Source organism: Grammomys surdaster, unplaced genomic scaffold (genome assembly GCF_004785775.1).
Source record: "Grammomys surdaster isolate TR1022 unplaced genomic scaffold, NIH_TR_1.0 126121, whole genome shotgun sequence".
Taxonomy (NCBI): domain Eukaryota; kingdom Metazoa; phylum Chordata; class Mammalia; order Rodentia; family Muridae; genus Grammomys; species Grammomys surdaster.
In genome coordinates, this window is record NW_021620929.1 from 2219918 (window position 1) to 2240582 (window position 20665).

Genomic DNA, 20665 nt, shown 5'->3' on the forward strand with positions numbered 1-20665 from the left:
AGGGAGGAGGAGGAGGAGGAGGAGGAGGAGGAGGAGGAGGAGGAGGAGGAGGAGGAGGAAGAGAATTTTTTTAAGACAGGGTTTCTCTGTGTAGCCTCAGCTGTCCTGGAACTCACTATGTAGACCAAGCTGGCTTCAAACTCACAGAGATCCGCCTGCCTCTGCCTCCTGTGTGCTGGGATTAAAGGCATGTGCCACTATGCTCAGTTAGAGTTTGTTTTTATACAAATGATACTTTCCCCTGCTGAGTCATTTTGCTGGCTCTTGGAGTCATTATCATCACTTAAGCACAGGATCGTGCAATAGGGGCTGGAGCGAGGACTCAGCTGTTAAAGGACAGGCTCACAACCCCAAGACAGAACCAGGCACAAGATCTTCTGTACCAGTTAAAGTGGGGAGAATGGATGTCCATGTCTCGCTTCTGATTTTAGAGGGAACATTTTCAGTCTTTCTCCATTTAGCACTGTGTTGGGTATAGGCTTGCTGCCTCTAGCACTATCTACATTGAGGTATGTCCCTTCTACTGCTTTCTGTGGAGACTTTACCATGAACAGACGGTGAACTTTGTTGAGGGCCTCTCCTGCAACTTCTGAGATGATGTGACTTAAGTATCACATGTCCATTTGTATCCTGGGTCATGTTTATCAACTTATGTGTATTGAACCATCCTTATGTCCCTGTAGCAACACCAACACAGTTGTGGCAAGTTACCTTTTTAATGTGTCATCAAATTCAGCTTGAGAGTTATTTTTTTAAAACATATTTTTAGTGTGTGTGTATGGGTATTTTTGTCTGCATGTATGTCTGCACACCATGTGGATGCCTGGTGATTGGAGGTCAGAAAATTGTATCATGTCCCCCTTGGAACTGGAATTGGGGATGGCAAGAGCCCACACAGGTGCTGAGAATCAAACCTGAATCCTTGGGGCTATCTTCCCATACCCTAAACTTGATAGCATTTTATTGAAAACTTTTTTGTGTATTAATATTCACCATGATATTTTGTCTTAGGTTTGTGTTGTATGAGAACCTACCTTTAGAACATTCTTATGCTTGTGCCTTTAAGTGTCCCCTGCCCCCCCCCCAAAAAAAAACACCCCAGTTTTAGAGTTTCAGTATGTCCACTAACTAGGAAAGGAATCTTGGATCTAAAAAGCAAACCCATTCAAAACTGAGGAAGAAAACAAAAACAAACACTTGGAATAACTCTAACCCAGGAAGTGAAAGGCCTCTACAATGAAAATTTGGGCTAACAAAAAAACTTGGAAGAAAAAAAATAGAAAAAGACACTGAAAGATAGACTTCCCATCCCATGGGGATTCAGGAGTGTGCGGCTGCTGCACTTGGCTTCCTGTGGATCCAAGCTCAGGTCTTCTTGCCTTTTCAGCAAACACTTCGCTAACTGAAGCATCTCCCTAGCCCCAGAGGGTCTTTTTAAAATGGTTCATCACCACTGCTCGGAGAGTGCTGAGCAGGAAGTCTTTCCCAGAATCTCCCCTCTCCTCCATCACTGATGTGCAAGTTTTCTCCCCACCTTGCCCTTCTTGATCTTTAAAATATGTCACCAAGAACAGAGTATCAATGTTCTGAGGTTCTCTGTCTTAAGCTGTGGCCCTGATCTCTGGGAAAGGAGAGCTCCCCAGAACATTCCAGTCCCTCCAGGGGACTGTGCCTTGTGACCTTTTGTATTTTTCTTTGCTAGTTAAGTGCAGGTACTTGTTGGTACTTACCTTTCCTGAAAGTTCTTACTCTCCAGTTTACTCCCTGCAGGGTCTAGCCCATTGTGTCTGCCATCTTCCTTTCCTCTGTGAAATATTTTCTCCTTCCTCTCTTCTCATTTTGGGTTGGAGACTATCACAGCTAGTCCTGCTTGCTTTTGGCTTCCATATGTATATGAATTTCAAGATTACTTCCATATGTATATCAGTTTCAAAATTACTTCTATATGTATCTGAATTTCAAAATTACATTTATTTGTATGTGTTCTAGTATGCATTTCTATTGTGATAGAACATTTGGACCCAAGGCAACTTGAGGAGGTGTTTATTTCATTTACAGATTGTAGTGGATCATGAAAGAAAGCCAAGGCAGGAACTCAGAGTAGGAACCTGGAAGCAGGGACTTAAGGAGAAACCATAGAAGAACACGGCTTCCTGGGTTCCTCTCCATGGCCTGTTTATCTCAGTTTCTTATATAGTCCAGGATCGCCTGCCCAGAGCCGGCACTGCCCACATGGGCTGTTCCTTCCCGCACTGTTATTAGTCAATATCCCCACAGACTTGTCTAAGAGGCCACATTGATGGAGGCAATTATTCTGTTGCGGTTCTCTTATCCCAGGTGACTATGGTTTATGTGTGCATGTGCGTGTGTATGTGTGTGCATGTTTGTGTGCATGCACGCATGTGTATGGATGTGTAGGAATGTGTGTGAGTGCCTGCATGTGCGTGTGCTTGTGTGGATGTGTGTGTATGAGTGAATGCATACTGGGGGGGTGCTTTTGTGTGTGTGTCAGTGCAGTTGCAGAGGTCAGAGGACAACGCAGGAGTTGCTTCTCTCCTCCTACCAGGAGGGCCCCAGGGACTGACCTCGGGTCATTAATCTCGGCAGCAAGTGCTTTTTTACACGTCCAGTCATCTCAACAGCCCTGAACTGATAATTATTATTATTTTTGAATGCCACTGATGATTTTAGAGATAGGCTTGTGACCCTTTGTTGGGAGTTTGACCATTTCAATGCTCCTGAGGCTGGCTCAGCAGTTGCCATCTCTTCGAGGCTTCATGTTGGCTCTTTCTGGTGTTTCTGTGTTGCGTTTCATGCTCTGTTGTTTTGGGAATCTCCCTCAGTCTTCTCTGGTTGCCTCAGTGAACAGCTTTCTTTTGGAGGCTCAATCTCTAGTAGCCCCCAGAGAAGGGAGAAAAAAACCACCCTAACAGCAATAACACCCAAATCAACCAGATAGCAGAGACGAACGCAGTTGTAGTCAGTTGAAGCCAATGAGTGGTCATAGATCAGAAAATGGCAAAAAGTGGAGTGTGTGCTACACACACATTCACACACTTACACACACACTCACTCACATACTCACCCACACATACATTTATCAAAGAATAAAATATAGAAAAATACCATAGAATACTACAAATAAGGAAAGAAAGAAAAAAATGAAAGGGGAGTAAAAAATCTAATTAAAGATTTAAAAAGCAGATGAGAAAGTAGAATAAGAGAGGGGCTAGAGAGCTGTGCAGAGCACCGGCTGCTCTTACAGAAGACTTGGATTTGTTTCCAGCACCCACCATGCTTACAACCATCTGTAGCTCCAGTTCCTGAGGTTCTGGCGCCCTCTTCTGGCCTCTGGAGACACTCCACGCACTATGTGCACATGCAGGGAAACACTCATATGCATAAAATAAAATACATAAATCTTTTAAAAAATACATATATCTTAAAAAAGAACTGGAGAAAAATGGTTCAGTCAAAGATTTTAAAAAGAGATGAGAGGGGGATTGGAGATTTAGCTCAGCGGCAGAGTGCTTGCCTAGCAAGGGCAAGGCCCTGGGTTCGGTCCTCAGCTCTGAAAAAAAAAAAAGATAAAAAAAAGATGAGAGGATTAAAAATTAAACATTAAAAGGTGAGGAAATGAAGCGAGCTGTTTAAAAAAAAAGTGTAACTATTCAACCCAACAGGTATGGCATTTAAAAAGTTTACTTAAGTGAACAAAAAAGTATCAATTTCCTTTTCATTAAAGATATCAGTTGTGTCAGTAGAGGTGAAAGTAAACAGTCGAGCATTATTATTCCTGTGACCTGGCAGTTTCCTTTGGAGAGGTCACAGGGCACGCACTGTTTATCTTTTCCTTGCTCACTGTGTCCTTAAGCTAACCAGAGGGAGTGGTTGTGGGCATAGTCAGTTTCACTCTGTGCTGTCTTGCTCCAGGATGGGGTGGGGTGGAACACAGTTTCTAAGGCACCAATTTACCAGGGAATTATTTTGTCTGCACACTCTTAAGACAGCATTAGTACTGGAGGTTTTGGCTTAGATCTAAGTCTCTAGTGCCTTCTGAGATGGCTGCTGTGGGGACAGGGGGACCCTGTGGGGCTAAGCTCAAGGGGAAGTACGGGGACCCTGGATCCTGCCTCCTCTTCCGAAACTCCCATATAAGCACCGGTATACAGCCTTGAACCTGTCTGCTCTCCTCTTACACCTTTGCTAATCCCCTTTGTATCTCAAAACAGTTTCCAACTCCATGGAACTCTGAGTATTTTGATTCAGTCTACCCGTTCTTTTATAACCAACATTTGGAGGGCCAGCTATGACTCTGATTACAGTTCCAAGAGACAGGGAAATGCTGTGACTTTGGACATAAAGATGGCTCCTGGACAGTGCAATTTGGGACATGCTGGGAAGAATGAACTTTCCCAGGGCCACATGCCGTGCAAATTCCAGGGCCCTTGTCTTTTTATGAGACTTGTGCTGTTTTCTGTTTCTTCTTACTTTTGCTTCCACCCATGGCTGTGTGCCTGGGTGCTGGGTCACTCTCTTGCCAAAGTTTCTTCAATTTTTCTCAGGTCTGTTTTTTACAACTAAATGACAATACCTACTTATCTTCTCATTTATCCAAATCTGCCTGTCATTCATCTATCTATCTATCTATCTATCTATCTATCTATCTATCTATCTATGAATGACAGCTCTGGCCTGGTACTTGCCTGTCTTTGCCTCCTAAGTGCTGTGATTGTGTGCACCACACCTGACTAAACCATTCTTTTTTTTTGCCCTCCAACTCCATGTTTTTCTGGAAAGATTTCATCCTATTTTTTTTTTTTACAACAAACACATTGAGACAAACCTATTACATATTTCTTTTGTTTGAAAGTCTTTTGTCACCGTGCTATCATACTTCCCTCCTGAGTGATGCTATAACTCTTACCTTGTACAATCACAGGCTTTAAAAGAACTTTCTTGATTAAAGTATGATTAAACATTTGGTCCAATAGGCACATTAATATCGTAAGTACAGATTTTATTAGCATTACATCATTTAAATACATGGTTCATTAAAAATCATTTGAGTAACATTTCTGCACATGAATATCACTTGCTGCTGCTGATAGGATTTGTGTTATTTTTATTTTTCTGTTAGTACTGAGAAAACCTGTTCACACACAAGTGTAACGTGTCTCACAGGCCACATTATGAGACCTCTTGGGCCGGGCGGTGGTCGTGCACGCCTTTAATCCCAGCACTTGGGAGGCAGAGGCAGGCGGATTTCTGAGTTCGAGAGTTCAAGGCTAGCCTGATCTACAGAGTGAGTTCCAGGACAGCCAGGGCTACACAGAGAAACCCTGTCTTGAAACCCCCCCCCAAAAAAAAACCCTCCCCAAAAAAACCCCCAAAAAAAACCAAAACAAAAAAACAAAAACAAAAAAACCCCAAAAAACCAGAGTTCAAGACCTCTTGGAATTCTCAATTATGTCAACCATTACACAGTGGGAACTGTCCTGCATTCATCACGTAGGTGTCCATTGTCTTGTGGCTCCTGGAAGAGAACTTGAACGAAGGGGTTGAGGTTCTTGCACTCCTATCTCCTGTGTCTGCTACTGATCAGGGAGCCGTGGTCCAGCTACTACGTCCTGGGGGGGGGCGGGGGGGGGCACTTTCCCCTCAACTCTTTCTTCCTTGGCTTCATCTTCTCTGTGGGCAGCTTCATCCTAGCCATTCGCTTGAGAATACAGATCAACCCACAGAGCAAGGAGACTTCCAGCCTGTGCTGATTTTCTTTTTGCCAGTGTTATCCTGAACCTTTTAATGCACTTTGTTGGCTGCACTCCTCCTATTTACTTAGTGAGTGCAAAGTGTTCCCTCTTTGACATGCCCTAGATAAGAATTCTTGAGAGGACAGCTTGTTGGACATGAAGATTCTTCTGTTCTGTGCTTAACTGACTCTGATTGGGCATCAGGTGGAGAGTCCAGAGAACTCCCTTCACTCTCTCAGACCAGCTTTGCAGTGCGTATCTGTTAATACAAAATCTGCTTTCCCCTCCGTGTAACCTTCCCCTTGCCAAATTAAAAGTTCCTACCATAACTTTAAAAACAAAAACCCCAAACAAACACAGCGACCAACCAACAAAATCATTATTCTTGCCTTCTTTATTTTTTTGCATTTAATTTTTTTTCTTTCTGTTTTGATTTTTTGAGACAGGGTTTCTCTGTATAGCCCCGGCTGCCCTGGAACTCACTCTGTAGACCAGGCTGGCCTCGAACTCAGAAATCTGCCTGCCTCTGCCTCCCAAGTAACCTCCTGGGATTAAAGGTGTGCACCACCACTGCCCGGCCTTGCATTTAATTTTTAAATTTCATGTGTATAGGTGTTTGGGCTGCATGTTTGTCTATGCACCAGAAGAGGGCTTTGGATTCCCTGAAATTTGAATTGCAATTATAATTGATCATGAGGGTGCTAGGGATTGAACCCAGGTCCTCTGAAAGAACAGCCAGAGCTCTCTGCAGCCCTGGGGTCAATTCTTCGGGGTAGGGTCTTGCTGTGGTGCCTTGGGTGGTCTTGGGTTCCTAGGCTCATGCAGTCTTCCTGCCTGGTTTCTGTGCAGCTGAAACTCTTGGAACCACCATGGCCAGGTACTCTTAAGTTCCTTTCAGCCTCAGTTCTGGCCTCCTTTGATGTTGTTGACAACAAAAACTAGAAACTATTTGACTGGTGGGAGGATGGGTATTTTTCTTTTTGTTCCTTTTTGAGATAGAGATCTCAGTATGCTGCTTAGGCTGGCATGGAACTTCTGCCTCAGCTACCAAGGTAAGTAACTGGAGGTGTGTACTACCATACCCACCTAAAAGCCTTTAAAAATGTAGGTACTAAGGAAACCCTTTCATTTTATTTTATTTTATTTTATTTTATTTTATTTTACTTTATTTTGTGAAGTACATCAAAATGCCATGTTTAACATTTTTTCTTTTATTTTTCCTTTTCTTTGCTGTTTTCTTGGTGGGAAGAACTGAGTCAACAAGCTCGTACTTCATTTACTAAGTATACTTTATTTACTGTATAGTAGGAACCGTCACAGATGGTTTACCAGTTCCTTCCCAACACTCCTATTTTGAAGCTAGACATGAAAACCAGGGCCTTATATTTCCTGCTTTTTATTATACTCAAAGAGCATGTGGGCAGGCTCCCTACCAGCTTCTTGGAGCCATGTGACTAAGTCCTAGCCAATAACAGATGAGCATGAAGGGTGTGCTTCTGAGATACGGTAGTCATTGGCAGGTGAGCCACCTCTGCATGCTTCCTCCCTATAATACTAGAGACCGTGTTTTCCAGATTGTGCACCTTTGGGATAAAGTTAGATTACTGACACGCATGAACAAGATTTGTCTATTGGTGGGGATGCTTTGGCTATGGTAGCTTAGTACCATGTCAGCTTGTCCAGACCATTAAGACATTCCTCTGAATTCTGTTCCTCTATGTTTCAGCTTAGGACAGGATACGAGAAATTTGTGTGCAGGATGGAGGGGTGGGAGGGAAGAGCTGGTCATAGGCTGTTCATGCACCACATTCTCAGTGACCTGTGATCTGCAATCCCACAGTCTTCCTTTAAGATTTCTTCACTTGACTCCTGGGTCTGATTGTGTTTCTGGCTCTTTGACAGGGTCTCCAACTAGAACACATGACACAAATGACAAGACACACCGACCCAGTGTGTACCGCATATCTCTTCTCCTTCTTGGTGATCCCACCTTGAGACCCAGCTCATGTTTTGAAGGCAATGGCTTCACTAAGAGTGCTTGCCCGGCCAGGCAATGACACAAAGCCAGTTCCTAGTTTAAAAAGCTCCTCAATACACTCTGGTTGGTCCCTATTCTTTAATCCCCCCCCCCACCCCTTTTTAAATTTCCATTTGAAACATTATTGGGACCAGGCAGCGGTGGTGCACACTTTTTTAATTGTAGCACTCAGGGGCCAGAGGCAGCTGGATCTCTGAGTTTGAGGTCAGCCTGGTTTAGAGAGTGAGTTCCAGGAAAGCCAGGGCTACACAGAGAAACCCTGTCCTGTCCCAAAAAGCCAAACCGAACAAAATGTTATTGGGGCAGGAGAAGTGACTTAGCAATTAAGAACGCTTGCTGCTCTTGCAGAGAACCTGGGTTCAGTCCTCAGCACCGGGGTGGTGGCTTACAACCATCTGTGACTTCAGTTCCAGGAGATCTTATGTCCTCTTCTGGCTCCTGGACACCAGACATGGAGTGTGCATACATACATACATGCAGACAAAATACATAAAATAATTTGTGTTCACATGTATATGGGTCTAGTGTAGGTCCTAGGACTGCAATCAGTTGTCAGGGTTCATGGCAAATGACTTTACCCACTGAGGTCATCTTAATGCCCCTATTTTTTTTTTCAAGACATAGTCTTGTGCAGCTGTGGCTAGCCTTGAACTCACAATGTAGGTGAGGGTATTCAGGATGGCTTTGGATTCCTTACCCTCCTGCTTCTGTCTCCCTAGTGCTGGGTTACGGGCATACACTGCTACACCCAACTTCTGACTGAGTTCTAGCTAACACACAAGATTAGGTTGCTGTCGTGGCACAGTAGATTCTAGACAACCTACAATTATGCTTTCATTTGCAGGTGTCCTATTTAACATGATAAGCTTAAAAAGTTTGAAAAATATTAATTTCAGTACATATTTGGGAGCAGATTGATAGAAATGTTTTTACTTATGTAGTTTAAAATGTATCTCCCTGGTACAGAAAAGATGGCTCTGTAGTTAAGAGTAGGCACTGTTCTTGCAGGGGACCTGAGTTCAGGTTCTATGTCAGGCTACACCTCTGGCCTCCACAGATGCCTGCACTTATGTGCACACAGACACATACTTACATACATAACTCACTGGTCAGCCTGATTAGGCACTGTCTTTCTCACAGTTATCTTTTCCCTGAATTTTATAGATAGATAAATAAAGATATATAATCTCATCCAATGGATAAAATATTTGAGTGTGTTGCTTTTAATCTGTCTTACTAATACTCTTTGCTAATGGTCTCAAAAGACATTAGTAGGAAATAAACTGAATCAAAAGCTCTGTATAATCATCACTTTATATTTGAATTTTTAAAATTCATTATGGATTAAAACACACTATTTTAGCCGGGCAGTGGTGGTGCACCCTTTTAATCCCAGCACTTGGGAGGCAGAGGCAGGTGGATTTCTGAGTTCGAGGCCAGCCTGGTCTACAGAGTGAGTTCCAGGACAGCCAGGGCTGCACAGAGAAACCCTGTCTCGAAAAACCAAAAACCAAAACAAAACAAAACACAACAAAAAAAACCAAAAAACAAACAAACAAACAAACAAACAAACACACTATTTTAAAATGCCACCCTATGAAAACCTTCCATAGAATCACAGGATAGGAAAGTGGCTGGGACAGGTTCAGTGAGTAAGAGTGCATTCTGTATAAAGCAAGAGGATTTGACATTGAGTCCCCAGCACCCCTGGAGAAGCCAGAGATGGCTGCACATACCTCAGGGTAGAAAGAGGCACACCCCAGGAGCTCACTGACCAGTCAGCTGGGGGTCAGACAGTAAGCTTCAGGTTTAGTGAGAGAACCTGTTAAGGAGGATACCTGATGTCTTCCCCTGGCTTCTATCTCTCTCTCCGTCTCCCTCTCCCTCTCCCTCTCTGTGTATGTGCATGCCCACACACTTGTACACATGTAAATATAGCACATACACAACAGATAAATAAAAATAAAAAGAGAAAAGTCATAAATTCTACCAAGACTTTGTGTTATTTTGATTGGCAGTGATCTTGTGGAGTCTATTGTTTAGATGAGTGGGCTCCCATGACCCCCAGCTATCCGCAGCTATGTACCATCTACTTCATAACAGCCTGGAAAGAACAAACATGACTTCATATAGTCTCTGAGGGTCAGGAATCCAACAGATGCAAGCCCTGTTCTCTGTTGAAGGAATGCAAGTTGGGCCTGGGAAGCTGGTAACTTACTGAGGTGCGCTGAACTGACCACTTCAGCAGGGCGTGGTGCTGATATTGAGAACGGGGTTAGGGGGAAGAGGAGAAAGACAGGAGGAGGGAGAGAGAGAATGAACACACATCAGACAGACAGACAGACAGAAAGGCAGGCAAGCAGGCAGACACCTGCCGCCCCCCACCCCCACCTCCCCCAGTCTGTAGGACATTTGCTGCTTGGGCCATCAAAGCAATAAGGAAAGAAGGTACAGCAGAGGTGGGACCAGGAGCCCCTTCATTCTGCCACATCCGTGTTCTCAGCTGCTGAAGTGAGGCATAGTCCGCATGCTCCAGCATCTCAAAGGATGGCAAGCATGGGTGAGCTTGGAGCCAACTGCCAACAGACACACGTATAGGTTACTGCAGACAGATGGACACATCTGACTATGGAGTGTGACGTCAGACCCCTGGCTGTTACCTTACACTGTGTGGTATGCGCTTTCTGCCACAGTTGTCTGGGGTATACACTCTGATGTTTGTCGAGGCCTCAGCATCAGGCTGAGAGTCATGGATCTGCACCTCTTCACTGTCAGCACGCCTTGCAAACCTTGGCCCAGAGCTGTCTGAAGCTCTGGACAGAAATTGCCTTATGACTTTCTTCTGCCTTTGTCTATGATCAGATCTGAACACCAGCTAGCACCAAGCCTGTAGCAGTAAGAATCCCTGCACACCCAGGTTCTTGTCTAAGGGGCCAGAGCAAGGAGGTCAGCCTTGGTTCAGCTTATATAAGACTTCTGTCATAAACATGCTTTTTTAATCCCTTTGAGCATTTGGAACCCAAGCCAATAATGTTAGTTTCCTTTTTCTTTTCAGGAGGCATATGATTTTAATTAAAGGACGGAAACTAAAGTTTTCTGATCCCAGGGGTTGCAAACTCAGATATCCTCAGGGATTTAGTATGTAAATGAAAAAAAAGCATGCAGATCGCTATAGTGTAAATGTGGCACCAAAGATTCGGAGTCCCCATTGTGAGGGTCAGGTCATGAGGGTTTTTACTCTCATCAATTATTTAACCCCGTCACAGACTAATGGGCTAATAAGGGAGTTGCTTGGCTATGGAGGGAGCTTTCTCTGGTTAGCTTGCTCTAGCATCTTGCCATGTGATGACCACTGCCTGCAATGACCCTGTGACAGGACCTGACCTATGACAAGCAGATACTGGTACCATGCTCTTGCTTGAACTAAAACAGTTTCTTTTTTTTTTTTCCTTCTCCCCCACCCCAAGACAGGGTTTCTCTGTGTAGCCCTGGTTGTCTTGGAATTCACTTGAATTCAGAGAGATGGCCTACTTCTGCCTCCCAAGTGCTGGGATTAAAGGCGTGCACACCACTGCCCAGCCTTAGTTTCTTTATATGTCATCTATTCTTACATATTCATTACAGCAGCAAGAAATGGACCGAAACACAGGTAACAGAGCAATGGTGGAATCTTACTTATATAAAGACACTTTCTGAAAGGAAGGTAGCAGATACTGAGCCACTGCATGCTGTCATCATATAGATCTAAAAGTCTGATGTTCTAATTTTTCAAGAGAAATTAAAACGCAGATTTTTAAATGTGAAGTTGAGATTTATTTTTTAACTCCGTGTTTCGAGGTCGGTGCATAGGCATGCAGTTGCCTGCAGGGACTACCAGAGGGCGTCAGTTCTTCCAGGACAGGAGTTCCGGGCAGCTGTGAGCTACCCACTGTGGGTGCTGGGAACTGAACTCAGGCCTGCAGGAGCAGAAAGCACTCTTAGCTACTGAGCCGGTCTCTTCAGTCCCCTTAAAGTGTGAAACTTTGAACTGACTGACTTTGGCAGTGCTATGGGTTGAACCCAGGGCCTTCAGGTTAGGGATACCATGGAGTTTTTTGTTTTGTCTTGTTTCTTTGTTTTGTGACAGTTTCTCTGTGTAACAGCCCTGGCTGTCCTAGAACTCCTTTTGCAGATCAGGTTGGCCTTGAACTCAGAGATCCACTTGCCTGTCTCCTGAGTGCTGGCATTAAAGGCGTGTGCTACTCAGTGTGTGACAATTTCTAAAACAATGAATATGGTAGTCTAGGCTAAGCACATGGGAGGTTCATACTCATCCTGTACCCCCTTCATGCTATGTCATATGAAAGGTGCTGGCATCTTCAAGATCTTGGCTGGCTGTTACATTGGTGAACTCCAAGGAACTAGTCTTTCAGTATTCATGGACCTTCCTGTACTCGCTATGGGCTTGGACATCTGACTTGCTTTGACCAGCAATCAGAGCTGGATAAACATTTGCTGATGGCTCTAGTCTTTTTTTCGAGCCACCCTCCAGAAGCTTGAGTGGCCCCAGAGGGATGAGATATCATTTTGAAGGTGTTCCCAGCTGATTACAGCCCCATGTGCAACCAACCTCAGCTTATATCACATTGGTCCAGATGAACTTGGTTAATTTACATAATTGTATAAAATAATAAACCATTGTTATTCTAAGCCACCACGCCTTGGGATGGATGGTTATGTTGCAATAGGTAACTGAAACAGAGGTGATTTAATCTAAACCTCCTCATTACACTTCTGACTGTCCCAAGTCCAGAAAGGGAAGAGAGTTTGGGGAAATCCAGACAGCAAGGTATTGGCAGTAACTCTAATTCTGGGCTTTTCCCAGCTGCTTTTCTTTCAATCTCTTGGTGAAAGACACTAGATAAAGATTCTAAAATGTCAAACTCTAAGTGCAGGGAATTTATACTGTGGTTTGGATGCATACAGATTACTGTAATGCCTTGCTGGTTGGGGAAAAAAAAGAGTTTTAAGTCATCCATTTCACAGGGGCAAAGAATTGAAACACACTTGAGAAGCAGGAAAGCAGTCTTTGCTACTGTGATGCCGGGTACAATGAGCCAGGACCACAAGATACTTGATAACAGCCAGAGCCTGGCTCTTACTGCCAGGTCTCCTGTGAAACAAACGACTTCACAGACCACCAACATTAGACAAGGCCATTCTGTGGCCTTATCTTATGGATCAAGACAGAAACAAGAGCACTCTACAATCATTTATGAATGCAGATAAAACACGAACATTGTCTAAGCCCCTGTCACACAGCTACAAGACTAAACACTTGAATCTGGCTAACATGAGAGGCTGTCACCAATCACTGGATTAATTTCAATCTAATGTAACTTCCCAAAAGATAAGAATGAAGTGTTCAATCTTTTTTTTTTTTTTTTTTGTTTTTTCAAGACAGGGTTTCTCTGTAGCCCTGGCTGTCCTGGAACTCACTCTGTAGAACAGGATGACCTTGAACTCAGAAATCCGCCTGCCTCTGCCTCCCAAGTGCTAGGATTAAAGGCATGCACCACCACTGCCCGTTTTGTTTTTTTTTTTCGGGACAGGGTTTCTCTGTAGCCCTGGCTGTCCTGGAACTCACTCTGTAGAACAGGATGACCTTGAACTCAGAAATCAGCCTGCCTCTGCCTCCCAAGTGCTAGGATTAAAGGCATGCACCACCACTGCCCAGCAAATCTTTTGTTTGTTTGTTTGTTTTTCGAGGCAGGGTTTCTCTGTGTAGCCCTGGCTGACCTGGAACTCACTCTGTAGACCAGGCTGGCCTTGAACTCAGAAATCAGCCTGTCTCTGCCTCCCAAGTGCTGGGATTAAAGGGGTGCGCCACCACCGCCCGGCAAAGTGTCCAATCTTATTACCCCCACTTCTTGGCAGTATCTGCTCCAGAGTCCCTTCAAATCCTTTTGTACATTACCTAAGGTCTCTTACAGAGACGTCCGTGATTCATCACAGTGTGTGTTCTCTTCTGCTTTAGAAATAAAACCACCTTGTTCAACTATCAGCGTGTTCCCGGGGGCTTTTGGTTCGAGGGCATTGACAGGCTTGGAGGTCACAAGGAGTTAGAGGAAGAGTTCACTGGAAGTCTCTAGATGTGTTTCTTCAATTTTTTTTTTTTGGGGGGGGGGGGACAGGGTTTCTCTGTAGCCCTGGCTGTCCTGGAACTCACTCTGTAGAACAGGATGACCTTGAACTCAGAAATCCGCCTGCCTCTGCGTCCCAAGTGCTGAGATTAAAGGCGTGCGCCACCACTGTCTGGCTTCTTCATAGCATTTCTAACTCTTGGTTAATGTCTACTTAATTCCCATTAGAATTAAGCTTCACGAGAACAGAAGTCTCGTCTGTCATTCCCAGGCTTAGGGCAGTACTAGTAGAAACTGAATGCTTAAAATTAAATGCCTTCAAAATGAACAGCTTCCTTCTCGTGGCTCACCTCCTCTCAATCAGTGTAGCAGATCTCCATACACCTGTTTCCCAACTGAATCTCCAAACTTTTCCTCTTGAGATGTCCATCTTCCCTTGGTTGCATCCTCGGGCTCGCGGGTCCCCTTCCACACTTCCTAGTGCAACCTGGGATCCACCTGTCTCCACCATCTGTCCCTATCAAATACAACACACTCGGAGCGACCGCGCTGCCACTTAGACGACCTGTGGGCACTGCAGACACCCACTGCGCATATGCGGAAATCGGTCGCACCGCAAAGAAGTCAGACAAGTGAGGAGTTGCCTCGGAGTTTCCGTCCGGGTCTGGGAAGCCACCCGCTGCCGGGAAGTCAGGAACGACCAACCGGAAGCAGACCTCGAGCGCGAGGATTTCTGGGACAAGTAGTCGCGGCGCTCGCTCGGCCCTGTCCTGAGCAAGCCCTAGATATTCAAGGTCTGCACGTCTCACACTCCCAGCCCTGCGCTTCCCTAGGTGTTCTCTCCGGTGGCGGAACCCTTGCAGAGTGGACCGGGCGACTTCTTGCTCCCACAAGGCTGCGCGACCCGCCGCGGCTGCCGGGAGTTGTAGTTTTCGCTGTGCGTCCTGCGTCCGCTGAGGGGGAGGGCGGAGCTGCCGGCGGCCCGGGCGGGCTGGCAGCTAGAGTGGGTGCGAGAGCTGCCTCCACCGCCGCCGCTGCCACCGCCTCCTCCGCCCGGGCCGTTCGCTGCTGAGCGGAGAAAGCGAGGCGGGGCCGCCGGGGCCGCCATGGAGCCCGACTCGGTGATTGAAGACAAGACCATCGAGCTCATGGTGAGTGCGGCCCACTGGCCTCCAGTTCTTCCGGCCGGCCGGCGGCCCGGGGGCCTGCCCACCTCGGCGTCCGCGCCAGGCCAGCCCTCGTTCCCCGCCGTCTGGGCCCGGCCGGCCCCCTGCTATGGCTCGTTGCTGACGCCTCCCGCTCTTGGGCTGGTCCGGCCTCCACTCCCCGCGCCCCCCCCCACCCCCATTGCCGGACTCCGGCCAGTCTCGGGCGCCCCTGCCTCGCTCCTGCCGGAGCCACTGCTCACTCTCGCCTTGCCATCACACTCTTTTTAGAAGGGGACTCCTTTTTCCCTTCTCTGAATTCCTCTAGCCAGGCCTGCATCGCGCTTCCCAGCCGGGCTCAAGCTGAGGGTGATGGTGGTGGGAGGGAGTCCGAGACCAGTTGGAGCCGCTTCGGCCTCCGTAACCTAGGCGCGGGGGGGTGGGGTGGGGGTGGGTCTCAGCATCCTCGCCCCAAGCTACCGCTGTGTGGATGCCAGGATAGGCCCCTCTGGACTGGGATGTTGGGGGTGCCTACGAATCTGAGACTGTACGGGACAAGGGGGCCTCTTTTCCGGGCCCCTGCGGTGTCAGGCTTCTTGGACAAAGGGTTTCCTACCCTGCCGTGAAGGATGTTTGTATAGCAAGGCCCTAGGTACTCTGAATTCCATCCCCCAGGAAAGGGAACCCTAACTTTATCATTTGGGAAATGAGAGGAGAGGGAGAAGAAGTCGCCCTCATCACTGCCATCCTGTCTTCTTTTAAAAGCGGGAGGGGGAGTTTCTTGGCCCACGGAGAAGCAGCGTATCCCTTTACTGTTAGAAACCATTGGTAGCCAGGCTGGTTAGGTCTCCCCCGGACACCCCTAACCCGTTTCTGACCTCAGACTTGGTGCTAGAAAGGTTTTTGGAAACCAGACTATGAGTGAATGGCTGGGAAAGTGAAGAATTTGCTCATTGGTGGAAGAAATAAAGTATGGCTGGTATTACCTGCCAATTTGAACGTGAGGGAAGTCATACTGGGCCCAGGAGAGTTGGGGAGGAAATCAGCTTCTGCAAATGGACATACAAAGGGCTTCTTCCTGTGAAAACCTTGATAGTTTCTTTGTATCTCTACTAATATAGTAACAACTAGTGTCTGCTCCACAGTATTGAGGAAAGGTGAAAGATCTGCTGAACTTAGCAAGATGTTTTCCTCGTCAGAGTTTCTCCAGTTTGAAATGCTTATTGAGTCAGTGATTCCACTGGGTAGGGTTGGTGACATCAGAGCCACTTCCCCCATTTAATGCTATAAATAATAAATGGTGATACTGAAAGTCTGTTGGATAGCCTCATGGTTTCTGTGGATGATGTTATTCAGGGAGCTGAGGTACACATTTTAAAATGGAAGTATAGTAGCATAAATACAGAGTCTCATGTCTGCTGGACTCTGCACAATGTGCAGAGCTGGATTGTTGAAAATTAAACCTGGAAGTTTCTGGTGTGTGTGTGTTCAAAGGGATTCTATCAATTTATCTTCCGGTTCTGAGGACTTTTTCCTTTCTTTCAGCATCCAATTGTTGGTTATAACAGTTTGGGGGACTTTCAGAGTGGGTTATTTTGACAAAATGTCTTTAAAAGGTTATTTATGTATTATTGTGTATTCACACATGCACCACAGTGGGCATGTGGAGGTCAGAGGACAACTTTGTAAAGTTTCTCTCCTGCTTTTATATGGGTTCTGGGACTTGAACTCATTTTGTTCAGCATGTATGATCAAGTGCCTTTGGCTGAGCCGTCCTGATGGCCTCTATTTTGGCAAAGTGTCTTCATACATGTTGTTCCTCCTCCAACTCCTCCTCCTTTTTTTTTTCTTTTTCTTTTTTTTTTCTTTTTTCTTTTTTTTTTTTTTTTGAGACAGGGTTTCTCTGTGTAGCCCTGGCTGTCCTGGAACTCACTCTGTAGACCAGGCTGGCCTTGAACTCAGAAATCCGCCTGTCTTTGTCTCCCACGTGCTGGGATTAAAGGCGTGTTCTACCACTGCCTGGCATGTTCCATCTTCTTAAAGATAAACAATATATCTGCTTTCATCATGACCAGTGCTTCATACTGAAACACATTCACTTGAAACAACCAAAATGTCTTCTTTTTCAAAAGAGTTAGAAGAAATACAGTGTAACTAACTTCAGGCATGTTTTTTTAGCATATTACTAAAGAAATTACTAACTAAGTAACATTTACTAAGTGTGTAAATGTTACACACATTTACTAAGTGTGTAAGCTTATAACTAAAAAAAAGTTTTGTTTTGAGTGCTGGGTTGCATCTCAGTGGTAGAGCACATGTGTCCATAAAATCCTGATGGATGGTTTAGACTTTGTATGATAATATTTGCCATTAAACTGAAGATATGTCACCTAATGAAGACATAAAAGGGGTTTAATGTAGGATTCCTAGAAATGTAATTAAAAAAAAATGTGCCAGGAATGGTGGCACATGTTTTTAATCCCAGTACTCAGGAAGCAGAGACAGGTTAATCTCTGTGAATTCAAGGTCAGCCTGATATTCAAAGTGAGTTCCAGGACAGGTAGAACTACACAGAGAAAGCCCTGTCCCCCAAACCCTAACAAACACTCTCTCCCCCCAAAAAAACCAAACAAAATTTCTTTCTCAAAAAACCTAAACAAACAAAAATTGTAGTAACTAGGCTTCCATTGCTAGATCCGATTTACTGTGTTTATGGATATGGCATGTTACTTGAGTCATTTATAAGGTGTGTAGCTACAGTTTTTCCAAATCGTTGATGCCTAGTTTTCATTGTGGTTGGTTTCAATTATGATCAACATATCCTATTGTGTTATAGTTTAAAATGTTTGGGAATGACTTCATATTGGTTGTGGAATACCAGTAGTGAAGACTACACCAATTTATTATAGCATACACTTGGCTTCTGTCCCTAGCTAGCCTAGGGGATAGTTGGAGGAGAAAGATGGTGACAGCAGAAAGTGAAGTTTTAAAATCCAGTTGTTGTCTTTGTGACTACTTGAGGCCTTGTCTACGAAAGGTGCGTCTGTCCTGGCATTCTGTGTCTAGGACTCTGACCTTAACAGAAACCTTACAAGGGCTCTCTGTTTCCCCACTTTCTCCTTTCTCACCTCAGTCCTTCTTCACTCCTCCCTCTTCTTATCAGTCTGCCTCCCCTCTCTCTTCTTAACACCAGCTTCTCTTTTTCTCCAGCTCCCTGTTCTCTTGCAGGGTCTGGTGTAGCCCAGGATGGCCTGGAACTTTGTAGCTAAAGCTGGCCTTGAACTTGCAATCTCTTTCCTCACCAAGTGCTGGGATTACGGGTTTGTGCCACCGTACTCAGCAAGGTAGTAAATGAACTCTTGAAAGAGACAATGAATTTATAGTTGCTGACAGAGAATAATTTAATTGTCCTGTGGCTTTCATGGCTTTACTGGCCTAGTGCTGGGACAACTTTATGGACCTGTTTTCTAAACTTCCCTGTAACAATCAACTTTATTATGAGTGAGATAGAACAGCAGTGATCCATTTTGGAAATTTTCAGAGCTCCCCAGGCTGTGTGTCTGGTTTGGCGGATTTCAGTGGAAAAAATGCAAACTGCAGTGTGCATCACATTGAGTTGGGAGCAGGAGCTGATGGACAGGCATTCCTTAGGAAGCTGCAGACGGACAGACAGGTGGCTAGTTCCTCCCATGAAAAGACAGCGAAGAGCTGCAACAGTTTAAGGACACAGCCCAACAGGCAAGCCACCAAGTACTAAGTTTTATTCTCTAGGACTCACGTAGAAGAAGGAGAGAAGGAATCTCTGGAAAGCCATCCCGTCCCAGCAAATAAGAAAATGTAATTTTAAAGAAGTTTCAGGGGTTGTGGTGGCACACGCCTTTAATCCCAGCACTTGGGAGACAGAGGCAGGTGGATTTCTGAGTTCGAGGCCAGCCTGGTCTACAGAGTGAGTTCCAGGACAGCCAGGGCTATACAGAGAAACCCTGTCTCGAAAGAAACCAAAAAGAAAAAAAAAGAAAAAGGAAAAAAAAAGAAACCGTGCAGGTAAATTATTGTTTGTCTTTCTCTTTTCTTTTTGGTTCAGTTTTTCCCATTCCCCTCCTGTCTTGGGCTTCATGCGGCAGGTAGGATTGTTTAGTGAGTCTCCAGACACTGGGTGTCTGTCCTTTAAGTAGAGAGCTAGCTCAGGATACTCCCTAGGCCACTGACACAGAGTCCTAGACCCACACACATGTGTCGTTTGGGTAGTGCTGTTGGAACTATGAGTTCTAGAGCTGTTTGTAAGGACTCTGGGATCCTGGGGAGAACGCATCTCGAGGCCTGCTGACTCTACTTTCCATCCCTCTTCCGGTCTATCTCCCCTCTGCCACTTTCTTGCCCTCTTTGAACCTGCCTCTCTTTGCCATTTCTTCCCGATTTCTTTTCTGTGTTCCAGGAAGAGTTGGGGGACCGTGGCCCTGCATATTCTTGTCACACTTTCTGTTGTCAGCACTGGTCTAGACTGCCATGAGTACATTTATTGAAGGCTGCTGTGGGGTTTTTTTGGTTTGTTTTTTCTGGTTTTTCGAGACAGGGTTTCTCCCAAGTGCTGGGATTAAAGGCGTGCGCCACCACGGTGGCGAAGGCTGCTGTTTACTAAAGGTTTTCATCCTTGAGCAGCCTCTGGCCAGACTGGCTTAGGTCACATCTCAGCAGTCTTCTCTTCTACTTATTCTGATAAACCTCTATAAGCCCAAGCAGTGGAATGGAGGCCGCCCTTTGATGTCAGTTTCTGTGGTGGTGGCAGATAGCATCTTGTTTAGTTGCATAGCACCACCTCTGTGGAATAATCCTTAAATGAATCCTGACATTTGAATTATCTGGTGGTGCTTAGCATAGTCTGTGGTTATATTGTAGTTACCTGTTAAATGATAAAGTCTTGATAGGAGGAGATGAGCCGCCCTTCTGCCTTTCCTCTGGCCACAGCGTGCTCTTGTAATAGCTGTTCATTTAGTAGTGGACTACTTTCTGTATCATAGCCATCTTTATGTCTGTGATACTTTACCTGTTTCTTTTCTTTTTCTTTTTTCTTTTTTTTTTTTCCCCTTTGGTTTTTTGAGACAACTTTACCTGTTTCTTTTCTGTCTTTTTTTTTTTTTTTCCAGAGCTGAGGACCGAACCCAGGGCCTTATGCTTGCTAGGCAAGTGCTCTACCACTGAGCTAAATCCCCAACCTACTTTAACTGTTTCTAATGCTCATAATAATGTTAACTTTCATGAAACCTTAACATCATTTACTGAATTACCCAGAATTGCAGTTGGGTCCAAACACCAGTGTCAGCTGCAGCCAGTGATCTTTTTACTCCTTCACCATATTCCAAGTGTGTGCTGCTCAGTGGCTTGGCTATCTATTTATTTAAATTAACGTTAGGGTTGATCCCCCCCACCCCCCGTTTTTGTTTGGTTTTGTTTTTTTTTTGAGACAGGATTTCTCTGTGTATCCCTTGCCTTCATGGAATTTGCTCTGTAGCTGTCCAGGCTAGCCTTGAACTCAAGAAATCCACCTACTTGCCTTTGCCTTCCAAGCACTGGGATAAAAAGCCATTGCCTGAGGCTTTATTTTTTTCA

At 45.2% G+C, this 20665-nt stretch overlaps 1 protein-coding gene and 1 long non-coding RNA gene across 4 annotated transcripts in view; one reads left to right on the plus strand and one right to left on the minus strand.

The window, feature by feature from the left end:
* Window positions 1–11581: 11581 nt before the first annotated feature.
* LOC114611733 lies at window positions 11582–14750 on the minus strand. The gene is made up of 2 exons (XR_003709885.1): window positions 14264–14750; window positions 11582–11747 (listed from the first exon to the last, which is right to left on the minus strand). It is a non-coding gene; the product is annotated as an uncharacterized LOC114611733 (long non-coding RNA).
* Window positions 14751–14963: 213 nt separating this feature from the next.
* The window catches only part of Fbxw11 (F-box and WD repeat domain containing 11), a 98264-nt gene continuing 92562 nt past the window's right edge, over window positions 14964–20665 (plus strand). Inside the window, exon 1 of one of the 3 annotated variants that reach the window (XM_028756494.1) lies at window positions 14964–15064. In XM_028756494.1, the coding sequence (XP_028612327.1) occupies window positions 15020–15064 (45 nt within the window). In that variant the 5' untranslated portion in view covers window positions 14964–15019. The remainder of the gene's footprint in view (window positions 15065–20665) is intronic. The other 2 variants (XM_028756492.1, XM_028756493.1) reach the window with 2 other exon arrangements.